The 14094-nt window shown below is 45.8% G+C and overlaps 1 protein-coding gene across 1 annotated transcript in view; it reads left to right on the forward strand.

Moving 5' to 3' along the window:
- Positions 1–497: 497 nt before the first annotated feature.
- The window catches only part of SMTNL2 (smoothelin like 2), a 45112-nt gene continuing 31515 nt past the window's right edge, over positions 498–14094 (forward strand). Inside the window, exon 1 of the mRNA XM_070735008.1 lies at positions 498–1312. Coding sequence (XP_070591109.1) covers positions 875–1312 — 438 coding nt within the window. The 5' untranslated portion in view covers positions 498–874. The remainder of the gene's footprint in view (positions 1313–14094) is intronic.

Genomic DNA, 14094 nt, shown 5'->3' on the forward strand with positions numbered 1-14094 from the left:
TTATAGATGCTTGGAACAAACTTCCATCAGATGTGGTTGATAAATCCACAGTAACTGAATTTGAACATGTCTGGGATAAACATATCCATCCTAAGATAAAATACAGGAAATAATATAAGGGCAGGCTAGATGGACCATGAGGTCTTTTTCTGCGGTCAATCTTCTATGTTTCTATAACAGTGTTTCCCAACCTTGGCAACTTGGAGATATCTGGACTTCAACTCCCAGAATTCCCCAGCCAAAAGACGAATCCAGGTGTATTCTGTGAACGGCAGGGGCAACGTCTTCACCTGACCTGGCCAGACATTGGGGTGGGGTGGGGGGAGCCTTACTGCAGATTGTTTTTGATTCCTTGGCGGCGCCTCAGAAAAAAAAGGAGCGAGGGCGGCCACTCCTTCCTCAGCCACCAGCTCGGCCCCCCGCCTCAAAATAAACCACGGCCCGGTCTCCCCTCCTCTCCAGCTCCTCCTCCGAAGGGGCGGTCTGAGCAGGCCAGAGGGAAATAGCCGGGTAAAGCACCGCTGGCTCGGTGGAGTCCTGCCCGGCCCCCCCTCTCTCTCAGCCCCTGGAAACCTTCCTTTTTTTGCACCCTCCCACCTGCTCCTTCCGCCCAGGCCTATAAAAAGAGAGGTCGGCGCGGGCAAAAAGAAAAAAAGAGAGACGGGAAAGGAAGAGACGGAGGGCGCTTTGGAGCGCTGTGTGAAAGCGGACGTCGCGTCCTGAGGGGAATCCTCGAGTTATAACGGTCGGGACTTTGTTCTTCGGGCAACGCGTCCTGAGGGGGTCCTCGAGTTACAACGTCCGGGCGAGGAAAGGGGGGCTTTTTCTCTGGGACTAGCAGAGGGGCGGGGGGTGCCTTTTGCCGGGCCCCGGCATGGAGGTGAGCGCGGCGCGGCCGTCGTCGAGCGACATCGCGGACCTCAACAGCCAGGACGCGCAGACGGTGTGCGAAGCGCTGGGCCGCTACGAGGCGACGCTCCGCGGGGCGGTGAAGGAGATCCACGTGGACATCCAGGTCTTCAAGAACGGCGTGGACCGGCAGGTGGCCGAAGTGCTGCGCTTGGCCAACCCGCTGGCCGGCACGGTGGCCGAACTCCAGCAGGAGAACCGGCAGCTGCGGACGCAGGTCGAGCATTTGACCCGGCAGGTGGAGCTCCTCAGCCGGGCGGCCGGACTCCCCGACGTCTCGGGCGCCAAGCAGCCGGGATCGCCGACGGCGTCCGCAGCATCGCCGAAGCCAGGCGGCGGCAACAACAGCATCAGCAGCCGCTTTGCCAGCCACGCTAGGCTCTCCCTTTCCAGCAAGAGTCAGGTAAGCCGCGTGGAAAGCGCCGTCCGTGAGAAGAGGCTGCGGCCAGAAATAAGTGGATCTCCTTCGCCCGCGTGGAAGGGAGATCCCTGGCGCGCTGTTGAGCCGATCGGTTTGTTTGTTTGTTGATTGATTGATGTTTATTGACCGATTGATTGGTGTTTTTTGATTGATTGATTGATTGGTTGGTATTTATTTATTTATTGGTGTTTATTGATTGATTGATTGATTGATTGATTGATTGTATCCAGTTCTGGAGATCTCACCTGCAAAAAGATATACAGTGTTCCCTCGATTTTTGCGGGGGATGCGTTCCGAGACCGCCCGCGAAAGTCGAATTTCCGCGAAGTAGAGATGCGGAAGTAAATACACTATTTTTGGCTATGAACAGTATCACAAGCCTTCCCTTAACACTTTAAACCCCTAAACTGAAATTTCTCATTCCCTTAGCAACCATTTAGATTATTACTCACCATGTTTATTTATTAAAGTGTATTTAAAAAAATATTTATTAAAGGCGGACAAAAGTTTGGCAATGACGTATGACGTTATCGGGCAGGAAAAGCTGTGGTATAGGGGGAGAAAAACGCAAAATATTTTTAAATTAATATTTTTGAAAAACCGTGGTATAGCCGTTTCGTGAAGTTCGAACCCGCGAAAATCGAGGGACCACTGTATTGATAAACTTGAACAGGTCCAAAGACGGGCTACAAAAATGGTGGAAGGTCTTAAGCATAAAACGTATCAGGAAAGATTTCATGAACTCAACCTGTAGAGTCTGGAGGACAGAAGGGAAAGGGGGGACATGATCGAAACATTTAAATATATTAAGGGGTTAAATAAGATTCAGGAGGGAAGTGTTTTTAATAGGAAAGTGAACACAAGAAGTAGGGGGCACAATCCGAGGTTAGTTGGGGAAAAGATTAGAAGTAACGTGAGAAAATATTATTTTACTGCAAGAGTAGTAGATGCTTGGAACAAACTTCCAGCAGACTTGGTTGGTAAATCCACAGTAACTGAATTTAAACATGTCTGCGATAAACATAGATCCATCCTAAGATAAAATACAGGAAATAGTATAAGGGCAGACTAGATGGACCCTGAGGTCTTTTTCTACCGTCAGTCTTCTATGTTTCTATAATTGATTGATTGGATTTATATGCCACTCCTCTCCCTCGGCCACTTCTGCCCCCCCACCAGCTTTGGTCAGATCTCTGGCTTTGCTCTTTCATCCCCTGACCTCCAGCGCCCCCTTCCCTCCTCTCCCTTTCCCTGTTTGCACAATTCACACACACACAAAACACACACAAAGAGCCCCCCCCCCTGTGCGATTTAACTTCTCCTTTGCAGCTCCACCCAGAAGGTCCGCAGATAATAAGATCTGCATGGTTGTTTTTTAACTTTTAAATAGTTTGATGCCTTTTTAAAAAAGATGCTCGTTACTGTTTGTAGGGAGTTATTCTGTTGCATTTTTTTTAGCCTGTATTTTGGCTGGAGTCCTCTGGGAGTTGGGAGGCATATAAGCCCAATGAATGAATGAATGAATCAATCAATCAATCCGGAAAAGGGGAACGTTCCGCGTTGAGCGAAGATGCCACGCCATCTCCCCCCCTCCGACAATCTGGATTTTCAATATTAAACCGGACTTCCAGAGCAGGAGTGGTAGAAGTTGTCTTGGAGAAGTCACAGGGGCTTAACCCAGAGGTCTTCAAACTTGGGGGGGAATTAAAAACCGGTGGACTTCAGCTCCCAGAAGTTGAAGCTGGGCTGGAGAATTCTGGGAGTTGAAGTCCACCGGTCTTAAAGTCGCCAAGTTTGAAGACCTCTGGGCCAGGGGGGTAGGCAAAGTTGGCTCTTCTATGACTGGTGGACTTCAACTCCCAGAATCCCTGAGCCAATCAAGCCAGCTCAGGAATTCTGGGAGTTGAAGTCCGCTGAGTTTTAAAGTCGACCAGTTTGAAGACCTCTGGGCTAAAAACCTTTTGGATTGGTTCTCTTGGGAATCCCTTTTTTGGTGGGGAACGGACGGATTTTTGTGTCTGCGGGGTTTTTGGTTTTATGGGGTAATTTGTTTCTGCATGCCCCCCCCTCCCGGATTTTGAGGGGTGGGGGCGCTCCCCTGCGAGCCCTCGACTTCTCTTGCACATGACTGAAACGGAGCTAAAAGCTTTGAGACCTGGTTGCTGCTAGGCGGGGCGATCCCAGGCTAGGAATTTCGGAAAGTTAGAAGGGGCAGGTCAGCCTGCAAGCCAAAAAAAGAAGTTATCCTTCTGAATCCAGCAGATTTATCTTTCGAATAAAGGCAGGATTTTATTTCGCATCAGGATCAGGCTTTCCTTCATTTACAGACCTGATCTCCTTTATAAACATGTTGATATCTTTGTATATTTTATCCTATACTGTACTCCAGTGTTCACTCTAATTTTTTTGGGGGGTGGGCGGAAAAGTATAGTGTCTGAGCGGCAGTCCCTTCGGGACTGGGCGGCACAGAAATAATAAATAAATAAATAAATAAATAAATAAATAAATAAATACTGTGTCTATAACAGTGAGCTCATAATAGGGCAACTCTATCAATATCAAAATGCCACTTAAATAGTTGAGCTAGTTTCAAACTAGATTTTGATTTTCTTTCTCTCTTCCTTACTCCCATTCTTTTTCTTTTTTCCTTCCTCTCTTTTTTCTATCTGTTTCTCTCTCTTCCTCTCTTCCTCTCTCTCTCCTTCCCTCTCACTCTTTCCCTCTCGGCTTCTGGGCAGGTTTGGAAAACTCTGAGTTGATGATGATTTTTAAGTGAGCGATTGCTCACTGCTCAGCTTAGAGGGAACTATGCTATACACTCTCTTCTACTCCTTCTCTAATTTTATTTCCTTGAAGGTGTCCATCTACTACCTTCATTGTGTATTATTGTGTATTGGACAAAATTAAATAAATAAATAAATAAAATAAATACTGCACTTGACAAAAATAAATAAATATTAAACTTTGGACACAGGCATAAATGTTTTCTTAAGTGGGGGTCACCAACCTTTCTGACCTCAGGGGCCACTAAATTCATAATTTATAATGAATTTGATTTATAATTTATAATAATTCATAATGGACCGCTAATATGATTTTTTTAAAAAAAGATAAATAGTACTTAGTGCAGAGCTCTTCAAACTTGGCAACTTTAAACCTATATACTGCACGAATCAGAAAAAGGGCTGTGAAAATATTTACTGAGCCCTCGCATCCTAGACATAAACTGTTTCAACTCCTACCATCAGAAGGTAGCTATAGAGCACTGCACACCAAGACAACTAGACACAAGAACAGTTTTTCCCTAAACACCATCATTCTGCTAAACAAACAATTCCCTCAACACTGTGAAACTATTTACTAAGTCTGCACTACTATTACTACTAGTTTTTTCTCATCATTCCTATCAACCATTTCCTCCCACTTATGACTGTATGACTGTAACTTGTTGCTTGTATCCTTAAGATTTTTATTAATATTGATTGTTTTTTCATTGCTTGTTTGACCCTTATGACAATCATTAAGTGCTGTAGCTCATGATTCTTGACAAATGTATATTTTCTATTATGTCCACTGAGAGCATATGCACCAAAGACAAATTCTTTATTTGTCCAATCACACCCGGCCAATAAAGAATTCTATTCTATTCTATTCTATTCTAGCCGCCCCGAGTCTACGGAGAGGGGCGGCATACAAATCTAATTAATAATAATAATAATAATAATAATAATAATAATAATAATAATAATATTCTATTCTAGATTTGGCATCTTTAAGGCAGCATGCTGGAGAATTCTGGAAGTTGAAGTCCACAAGTCTTAAAGTTGCCAAGTTTGGGGATCCCTGTTTTACTGCAATATAAAAGTGCAAATAATTTTTCTGCAGACCACCCAAATTTTCTCACGGACCACCAGTGGTCTACGGACCCCCGGTTGGTGACCACTGCTCTTAAGCATGATCATAATATATCTTCCCGGCTTGGAAAGTTTTTCAAGACAATCCTTCCGTAAAAAAAAAATAATGGAACAAATCCTCTGTTGAAGGAGAGATGTTCAACGAGCAGAATGGACAATAAGACACGAAATCTCTTTCCTCCACTAAACAAACAGATTTGCTTGGGGTTTCAGAACCAATGAGTTCATATTACGAGGAAGGGATTGATGAGGGCTGTGCTGATCACAAAACTTTTCAGCCTTCAATAAAATGTGTTAGTTTGAAAAGATGCTACTGGATTCCTTCTGAAATAAGATGATCCTAGCTGATACAATCTGTTTGGAGCAGGCTGCTTTGTTTCATGATGTAGGTTTGTGGTTCAGTGTGTTGCAAAAATCCAGTAGGTTGTGTGACTCAGACTTATAGTACTTTATTTGTTTGGGTCTAATATGATTTATGAAAGTGCCGACTGGAATTATGTCTTATTAACCAGGTATGCTGTATCAACTCAGCCACACTCTTGTAAGGTGGTGATTCATTCACTAAAATCTTTTAAAGATGAGCCGAGGGTGCCAGGAGGACAAAGTGTTTTCTGCAGGAGGGAGCTAAAAACACATGACCTTTGAGACTGGCTCCAAATCTTGATTCCTCCGTGGTTGGGTGAATCATGGCTTTCTTCTTTTTCTCCCACAATCCCCCTGGACGTCTCCATCTGACTGGAGCCACTGCCTCATTTTTTCCATATATTTGAGGTAAAGCAGTTATGCAGACATCTGTCCTATGTAGATTTGGCCTATTGTACTTCACAAAGGGGATTCCTTTTTCCATCTCAATAGGTACTTCAGACAAGTTCCTTTCTCTCAAATGTTCAGACTGCAAATTGGTTGTTTTTTGCACCACACCAAGTCTGTGAAACGCCCTATGGATGCTCTAGTTGCCCAGTAGGTTAAAATTGCTTTGTGTTCACCTTGGCTATTTTTGAAGCTTAATAATTTTGTCCAAAAGTACCAGTTTAGGGCTTTGTGTGAAGTTAGAGAATGGATTAACTTTGTAACTAAATTCAGTAGGTTCTACAGAGGGGGGGGGGGAAATTACACCTAGATTATTTTATGATGCTCTTCAAAGACAAAGTGGAAAACAAAAATGTGACTTCTTGTACTGTTCATCCATAGAATGACTGAAGACTACCAGAAAGTCTTCCACTCAAAAAGCATAATCAGTCCCTGTGCATCTGAGCTAGCTTTGATGATTTGATTATGCACTATCAAGTTTTTTCTCAACTCCTAGTGCCTACATGGACAGATTTTCTCCATGACATACAGTCTCTAATCCAGTGTTTCCCAACCTTGGGAACTTGAAGATATTTGGACTTCAACTCCTAGAATTCTCCAGCCAGCATTTGCTGGCTGGGGAATTCTGGGAGTTGAAGTCCAAATATCTTCAAGTTCCCAAGGTTGGGAAACACTGCTCCAATCTATTCTTCTAGGTCAGCGGTGTCAAACTCCATTTCATGGAGTTATGTTCATCAGTTATGTTTGACCTAGAGGGCTCGGGGTGGACGTGGCCAGGGTGAGTGTAGCCAGCTTGACATCACTCATGTTGTGGGGGTGCCTGTGGTGGCCTCAGCACTCTACCAGCAAAAACGGGCTCCCAAGCTCCATTTTTGGCTGTGATGGCCTCCTGAAACCCTCTGCCAGCAAAAATGGAGCTCGGGAGGGCCCTGTTTCTAGATCCAAACTTGACTGTAAAAAATATGACTTCAGTAGCTGAGTTCTCAAAGCGTAGAACTCATTACCGCACTCCATAGTGTCATCCCCAAACCCCCAACACTTTACCCTTAGATTATCCACGGTTGACCTATCCAGATTCCTAAGAGGTCAGTAAGGGGCGAGTACAAATGCACTAGAGTGCCTTCTGTCCCGTCCTATTGCTCCCCTATATCTCCTATACCTTTCTTTTATTCCTATATCTCTTCTTCTATTCTTTCATTGATATGTTCTATTCCTATGTCTTCTCTTCTATTCTTTCTTAGATATATTTTACTATGAGCATCTCCTCTATAACCTTCATCATGTATTTTACTATGTGTATACCCACTAAAACCCTCATTGTGTATTGGATAAAATAAATAAATAAATAATAAAATAAATAAATCTTCCAACAGTGCACTCATTGCCACTGTTATTGAATCCAACCATCTTCCTCCATTCATCATCTTCTATTTCCAAGCATTAGAACCTTTTCTAGAGAGAGAGAGAGATGTCCAAAGTAGGATCATTTGAGTCATTTGTGCCTTGAGTGAGATGTTCAGGTTGTTTTTCTTGATGATACATAGAAACATAGAAACATAGAAGTCTGACGGCAGAAAAAGACCTCCTGATCCATCTAGTCTGCCCTTATACTATTTTCTGTATTTTATCTTAGGATGGATATATGTTTATCCCAGGCATGTTTAAAATCAGTTACTGTGGATTTATCTACCACGTCTGCTGGAAGTTTGTTCCAAGGATCTACTACTCTTTCAGTAAAATAATATTTTCTCATGTTGCTTTTGATCTTTCCCCCAACTAATTTCAGATTGTGTCCCCTTGTTCTTGTGTTCACTTTCCTATTAAAAACACTTCCTTCCTGGACCTTATTTCACCCTTTAACATATTTAAATGTTTCGATCATGTCCCCCCTTTTCCTTCTGTCCTCCAGACATTGGTTTGAGTTGTTTGGTTGTGGGTGGTATTCTCAGAAGTCTTCTTCAGCATTAAAGTTAAAAAGCATCAATTCTCTTCCCTAGTTTGCTTCTTCTAAAATCCAACCAGGAGACTTAAAACCAGGATAGGTAATTGTTGGAATTACCCTTCACTTGCTTTGAAGGGGCAAAGGCTACAACAGATTTTTGTGGTAAGGGGGTTAAGTGGAAAGGGAAACAATTTTCTCCTCCTCCTTTCCCTGGTGACCGAGGTTCAGTTTCCTTTTAAAGTAAGATAAGTCTATAACATTTTAGATACCATTTTCCACGTGTTTTGTGAATTGCTCTACAGTTCCTAGAGAACAGTGGGAAGGTACTTCTGGTGCCAAAAATAACATTCAGTCTTATATCTTAGATCAGTGGTCCCCAACGTTTTTTCCACCAGGGACCAGTTTCAGCAAGACAATTTTTCTATGGCCCAGTGGGGGTGGAAAGGGGTGTGGTTGGGGGCGGGATTAAGCATGGGGGTGCTGGTCCTCCCCGCCCCTCTTTCCCGCCATCGTCCTGTGGCCGGCAGAACCTGCCTCCCAAGCCCTCTTGCCCAGCGGGAGCTAAGCGCTGGAGAGAGGGGGTCAGGCTGGCCCTCCTGCCTCCCCCCAGCCAAAAACGCAAAAGCGCCCCGCGGCAGAAGCCAAAAGAGGCTTGAGCCTCTCGGTCCTTCCCGCCCCTCTGTCCCATCCATCGTCCTGTGGCCGGCAGAACCTGCCTCCCAAGGCCTCTTGCCCGGCGGGAGGCGAAGCGCTGGAGGGAGGGGGTGGCGGCATGAGGGCCGGCAGCTGCTGACTCCACGGACCGGTGCAACATGCCCCGCGGCCCGGTACTGGTCCACGGCCCGGTGGTTGGGGACCCCTGCCTTAGATTGTTTACCTCTACTTTAAGAGCTGTCTGAAAGGAACAAGAGTCTTGCACCATTACGTCTCCTACATACCTCTTTTCAAAAATGGAAAAATATTGTCTGCTGGAGTGCTTTGTCCACACCTATCAGCCTGAGGGTAACTTACCACATACTGGACTGTGTTTGTACAGTACACCCAACCCACTTTTTAAAAGAGCTCATTGGGGAGGGGAGGTCTGTAATATATTTTTCAGCCATAAATTATCCCAAATATCTCCATTTGCACTACACACTAAACTATGAAAACATTTACCAAGATTTTATACATTATATAAATGCAGCCATTAGGTCTTCTAATGACCTGGTTAAGTTTGCTATACTGTACTGTATAAACACAGCAAAGATGTCTCTTTGCATAGATTTGCCTTGCAAATAATTTTCTCAGCGAAATGCTGGAGGGTGAATCGGAGATCGTGATTATGATAGGAAAAAGACACTCCACGTATGCTCTAAGTAATTTCTCTCCCTCTTTTTAAAATGTAATTTTAAACTGCAGTTTAATGTTTCCAAATGTAAAATAATGCACTTGGGGAAAAGGAATCTTCAATCTGAGTATTGTATTGGCAGTTCTGTGTTAGCAAAAACTTCAGAAGAGAAGGATTTAGCGGTAGTGATTTCTGACAGTCTCAAAATGGGTGAACAGTGTGGTCGGGCGGTAGGGAAAGCAAGTAGGATGCTTGGCTGCATAGCTAGAGGTATAACAAGCAGGAAGAGGGAGATTGTGATCCCGCTATATAGAGCGCTGGTGAGACCACATTTGGAATACTGTGTTCAGTTCTGGAGACCTCACCTACAAAAAGATATTGACAAAATTGAACGGGTCCAAAGACGGGCTACAAGAATGGTGGAAGGTCTTAAGCATAAAACGTATCAGGAAAGACTTAATGAACTCAATCTGTATAGTCTGGAGCAGTGTTTCCCAACCTTTTTTGAGCCGCAGCACATTATTAATATTTTCAAAATTCTGGGGAACACTGAAGGGGGGGCGGGGGGCGGGGCTAAAGAAAAGTTTGGACAAAAAAAAAATCTCTTCCTCCATTTCACTCTATTTCTCCCTCCCTCCTTCTCTCTCTTCCTTCCCTTCTTTCTCTCTCTCCATCCCTCTTTCTTTCTTCCTCTTTTTTGCTCTTTCTCTCTCCCTCCTTCTCTCCCTCCATGTCTTTCCCTCTCCCTCCTTCCCCCCTCTCTTTCTCTCTCTTGCTTTCTTTCCCTCTCTTTCTCTTGCTTTCTTTCTCTCTCATTCTCTCTCCCCTCCTTTTTCTCTCTCTCTCTTTCTCTCTCGTTCACCATGCCGGCAACAGAGAGAAAAAGAAAGAGAGAGAGAGAGCTGGAGAGAGAATGGAGGGCGCCGTTGTCTTCGCCTCCGCCCGCCGGCTCTGCAGCTAAGAGGCAACAGCAGCCATCAGCCTCCTCGCCCTCCCAGACGTTCCCAGCGCCCGGCCACGCGCCGCCTCCTGTTAGCCCGGCTGACCTTTCCCTGCTGCCGTTTTCTCTTCATGGCGCAAAGCCACACAGTCCCGGACTCCCGGATCGCTCGCTTTTCCGGCCAGCGAGCGCGGCGCTTTCCTGGGCAGATGGCTTTGCTGACCGGAGAAGCGAGCGATCCGGGAGTCCGGGACTGTGTGGCTTTGCGCCATGAAGAGAAAATGGCAGCAGGGAAAGGTCGGCTGGGCTAACGGGAGGCGGCGCGTGGCCGGGCGCTGAGGACGTCTGGGAGGGCGAGGGGAGCCGGCGGGCGGAGGCGAAGACAACGGCGCCTTCCATTCTCTCTCCGGCAGCGAAGGAGAGGGGGCGGATCACGCCCCAAGACAGGAGGCGGCGGCGGAGGAGGAGGAGAGTGGGCGGATCGGGCGGGCAATGGGGCAGGGCAGAGAAGCCAGGGGCGCGTTTGGCCAGAGGCACCGTGGGGAGGCAGGGGCGGCCGCGGCTCCCTTTACTCCTACTGCCGGACCTCCCCGCCCCTGCCTCCTTTTTCCCGCCTTCCTTCTTTGGGGCCCAGCCGGAAACAGCTGCATCGGGCTGCGAGTGGAAGCTCCAGGTCGGAGGCACTGGCGGTCCGGCACTGGCAGTGCCCCGCCCACCTGGAGATTCCTGCGGCACACCTGACCGTGTCTCGCGGCACACTACTGTGCCGCGGCACACCGGTTGGGAAACGCTGGTCTGGAGGACAGAAGGAAAAGGGGGGACATGATCGAAACATTTAAACATGCTAAAGGGTCCAGGAGGGAAGTGTTTTTAATAGGAAAGTGAACACAAGAACAAGGGGACACAATCTGAAGTTAGTTGGGGGAAAGATCAAAAGCAACATGAGAACATATTATTTTACTGAAAGAGTAGTAGATCCTTGGAACAAACGTCCAGCAGACCTGGTAGATAAATCCACAGTAACTGAATTTAAACATGCCTGGGATAAACATATATCCATCCTAAGATAAAATACAGAAAATAGTATAAGGGCAGACTAGATGGATCATGAGGTCTTTTTCTGCCGTCAGTCTTCTATGTTTCTATGTAATCCAGGACACAACATATACAGTACTGTATATACTGTTCAGATCCTAATCCAGAGATGGCGAATCTTTTTCTCCTTGGGTGCCGAAAGAGAATGGGCGCGCGCTGTTGCGCGTGTGTGAGTACCCATACCCATAATTCAATGCCTGGGAAGGGCGAAAACAGCTTCCCCCGCCCTCCGAAGCCCCTCTGGAGGCCGAAAATGACCTGTTTCCCAACTTCTGATCGGCCCAATAGGCTCATGTTTCACCCTCCCCAGGCTCCAAAGGCTTCCCTGGAGCTGGGGGAGGGCAAAAACACCCTCTCCAATCCCACCGGAGGCTTTTTGGAAGCCAAAAATGCCCTCCCAGGGCCTTCGTGTGAGCCAAAAATCAGCTGGCCGGCACAGACATGCACGTTGGAGTTGAGCTAGGGCAACTGGTAGCGTGCCAGCAGATATGGCTCTGGGTGCTACTTATGGCACCTGTGCCATAGCTTCGCCATCATTGTCCTAATCAGATTTTGATGTTGCAGCCTGCTGCCTCCTAAAACTCTGTGAATTTTGGTGGGATCCTATGAGTTTATTTTCTAAGTTTGGGCTGACGATGGCAGACCTAATAACTGGAAACAGCTCTGTACTTGAAGCATAAACTATCAGTCACTTACTTAGTCTTTAAATAGAAAATTGGGTGTTGGTTTGGGACATGGTGTCCTGCGTCCATCCTCTACCAAGGACATTTCTCAAACTGGAAACTTTCGAACTTGAGAGCAGAGCACTCTTCATCTTTCCCTTTAGGACTCACTAATTCTCTTTCTGGCAACATTCATATTCCTATGCCTCTACTCTCACAATCGCAATATATTCCTCCAACCAGGGTGAAATGCTCCGGTTCGCTTGCGCCTATCGGTCATCGGAGAGCAGTGGCAAAAAGAGTAAAAGGCTCCATCCACCTGCCCAGATGCTGCCATTTGAGTTATTTCACCCTCTGCGCATGCACAAAGCATTCTGTGCATGCACAGAAGGTAAAAAAAGAACACAAACTGCGGTGTCCGGGTGGGTGGGTGGAGTCTCATGCTCCCTTCACAACCGGCTAGGAACAGGAGAACCAGGAGCAATTGACCCCTGCCGCCAACATTCCCAAATACAGTGGTACCTCTACCTACAAACGCCTCTACTTGCGAACTTTTCTAGATAATAACCGGGTGTTCAAGATTTTTTTGCCTCTTCTCAAGAACCATTTCCCACTTACAAAACCGAGCCTCTGAAACTGTAACCAGAAAAGGCGGGGAGAAGCCTCTCTGGGGCCTCTCTAGGAATCTCCTAGGAGGAAACAGGGCTGGAAAAGGTAGGGAGAAGTCTCTGTGGGGCCTCTCTAGGAATCCGCACGAATCCCAGCGACCAGTTAGGTCCTACAGAGTTGGCCTTCTCCAGTTCCCGTCGACTAAACAATGTCATCTGGCGGGACCCAGGGGAAGAGCCTTCTTTGTGGCGGCCCTGATCCTCTGGAACCAGCTCTTCCTGGAGATTAGGATTGCCCCCACCCTCCTTGCCTTTCCTAAATTCCTTAAAACCCACCTCTGCCGTCAGGCATGGGGGAATTGAGACATCTCCCCCAGGCTTATATAGTTTTATGTATGGTATGCTTGTGTTGTATGTTTTAAAATAATGGGTTTTTAGATATTTTTAAAATATTAAATGTGTTCATTGTACACTGTTTACTATTGTTGTGAGCCGCCCTGAGTCTGCGGAGAGGGGCGGCATACAAATCTAATAAATAATAATAATAATAATCTCCTGGGAGGAAACAGAGCCAGAAAAGGCGGGGAGAAGCCTCCATGGGGCCTCTCTAGGAATCTCCTGGGAGGAAACAGGGCCTCCACCCTCCCTGTGGTTTCCCCAATCCCACACATTATTTTCTTTTACATTGATTCCTATGGGAAAAATTGCTTTTTCTTACAAACTTTTCTACTTAAGAACCTGGTCACGGAACAACTGAAGTTTGTAAGTAGAGGTACCACTGTAGCTGGAAATAGCTATGGCAGACGAGCCTTTGGAAAACCTTTATGAAGCCAAATGTTACAGAAATAGGGCAAAGAGAGAGACCTGTCTGTCTGTGGATATTTCCAGTTATCCCGTTCATGGTTTTCCCAAAGGAACTTTTTCCAAAGGTAACTGGACCTCTCCTTGAAGATGTTTCGCTTTTCATCCAAGAAGCTTCAGTTCTGGTTGGCTCAAATGTCTTCAAGAGGGGAAAAAAGTCCATTTGCTTTTTGAAACAGCACCTTTGAGACAGACCTATCAAGCTGTTTCTTTTCAGGCTGAGCAACGCTGAAGCAAATAAGCAAGAAAGAATAAAAAAGAAAAACAAGAAAAATTAATTATAGGTACAAGAAAAGGAAACAGCTAAAAGAATTTTCACCAGACATTCCATGCATAGTAGAGAACGTTATCAGCCTTATTTGTACCTATGCCACATATGCACCATTCTCTACCAAATGAGAATAAGCAGGATTTAAGCACCAGACCATGAGAATATATAGTAACAAGATCCCTGCTGTTGAGTCAACTCGCAAGGCTTATCTAAAAATTTCATCAGAAAACAACAACCCCTCTTGGCTCTACTGTGTTTGACTACCCATACATATAGTCTTTGGCAGTTTTTATATGTCACCTTTTACCAGATCAATTGATTACCTACCTTA

This window comes from Erythrolamprus reginae, chromosome 1 (assembly GCF_031021105.1).
Source record: "Erythrolamprus reginae isolate rEryReg1 chromosome 1, rEryReg1.hap1, whole genome shotgun sequence".
Classification (NCBI taxonomy): domain Eukaryota; kingdom Metazoa; phylum Chordata; class Lepidosauria; order Squamata; family Dipsadidae; genus Erythrolamprus; species Erythrolamprus reginae.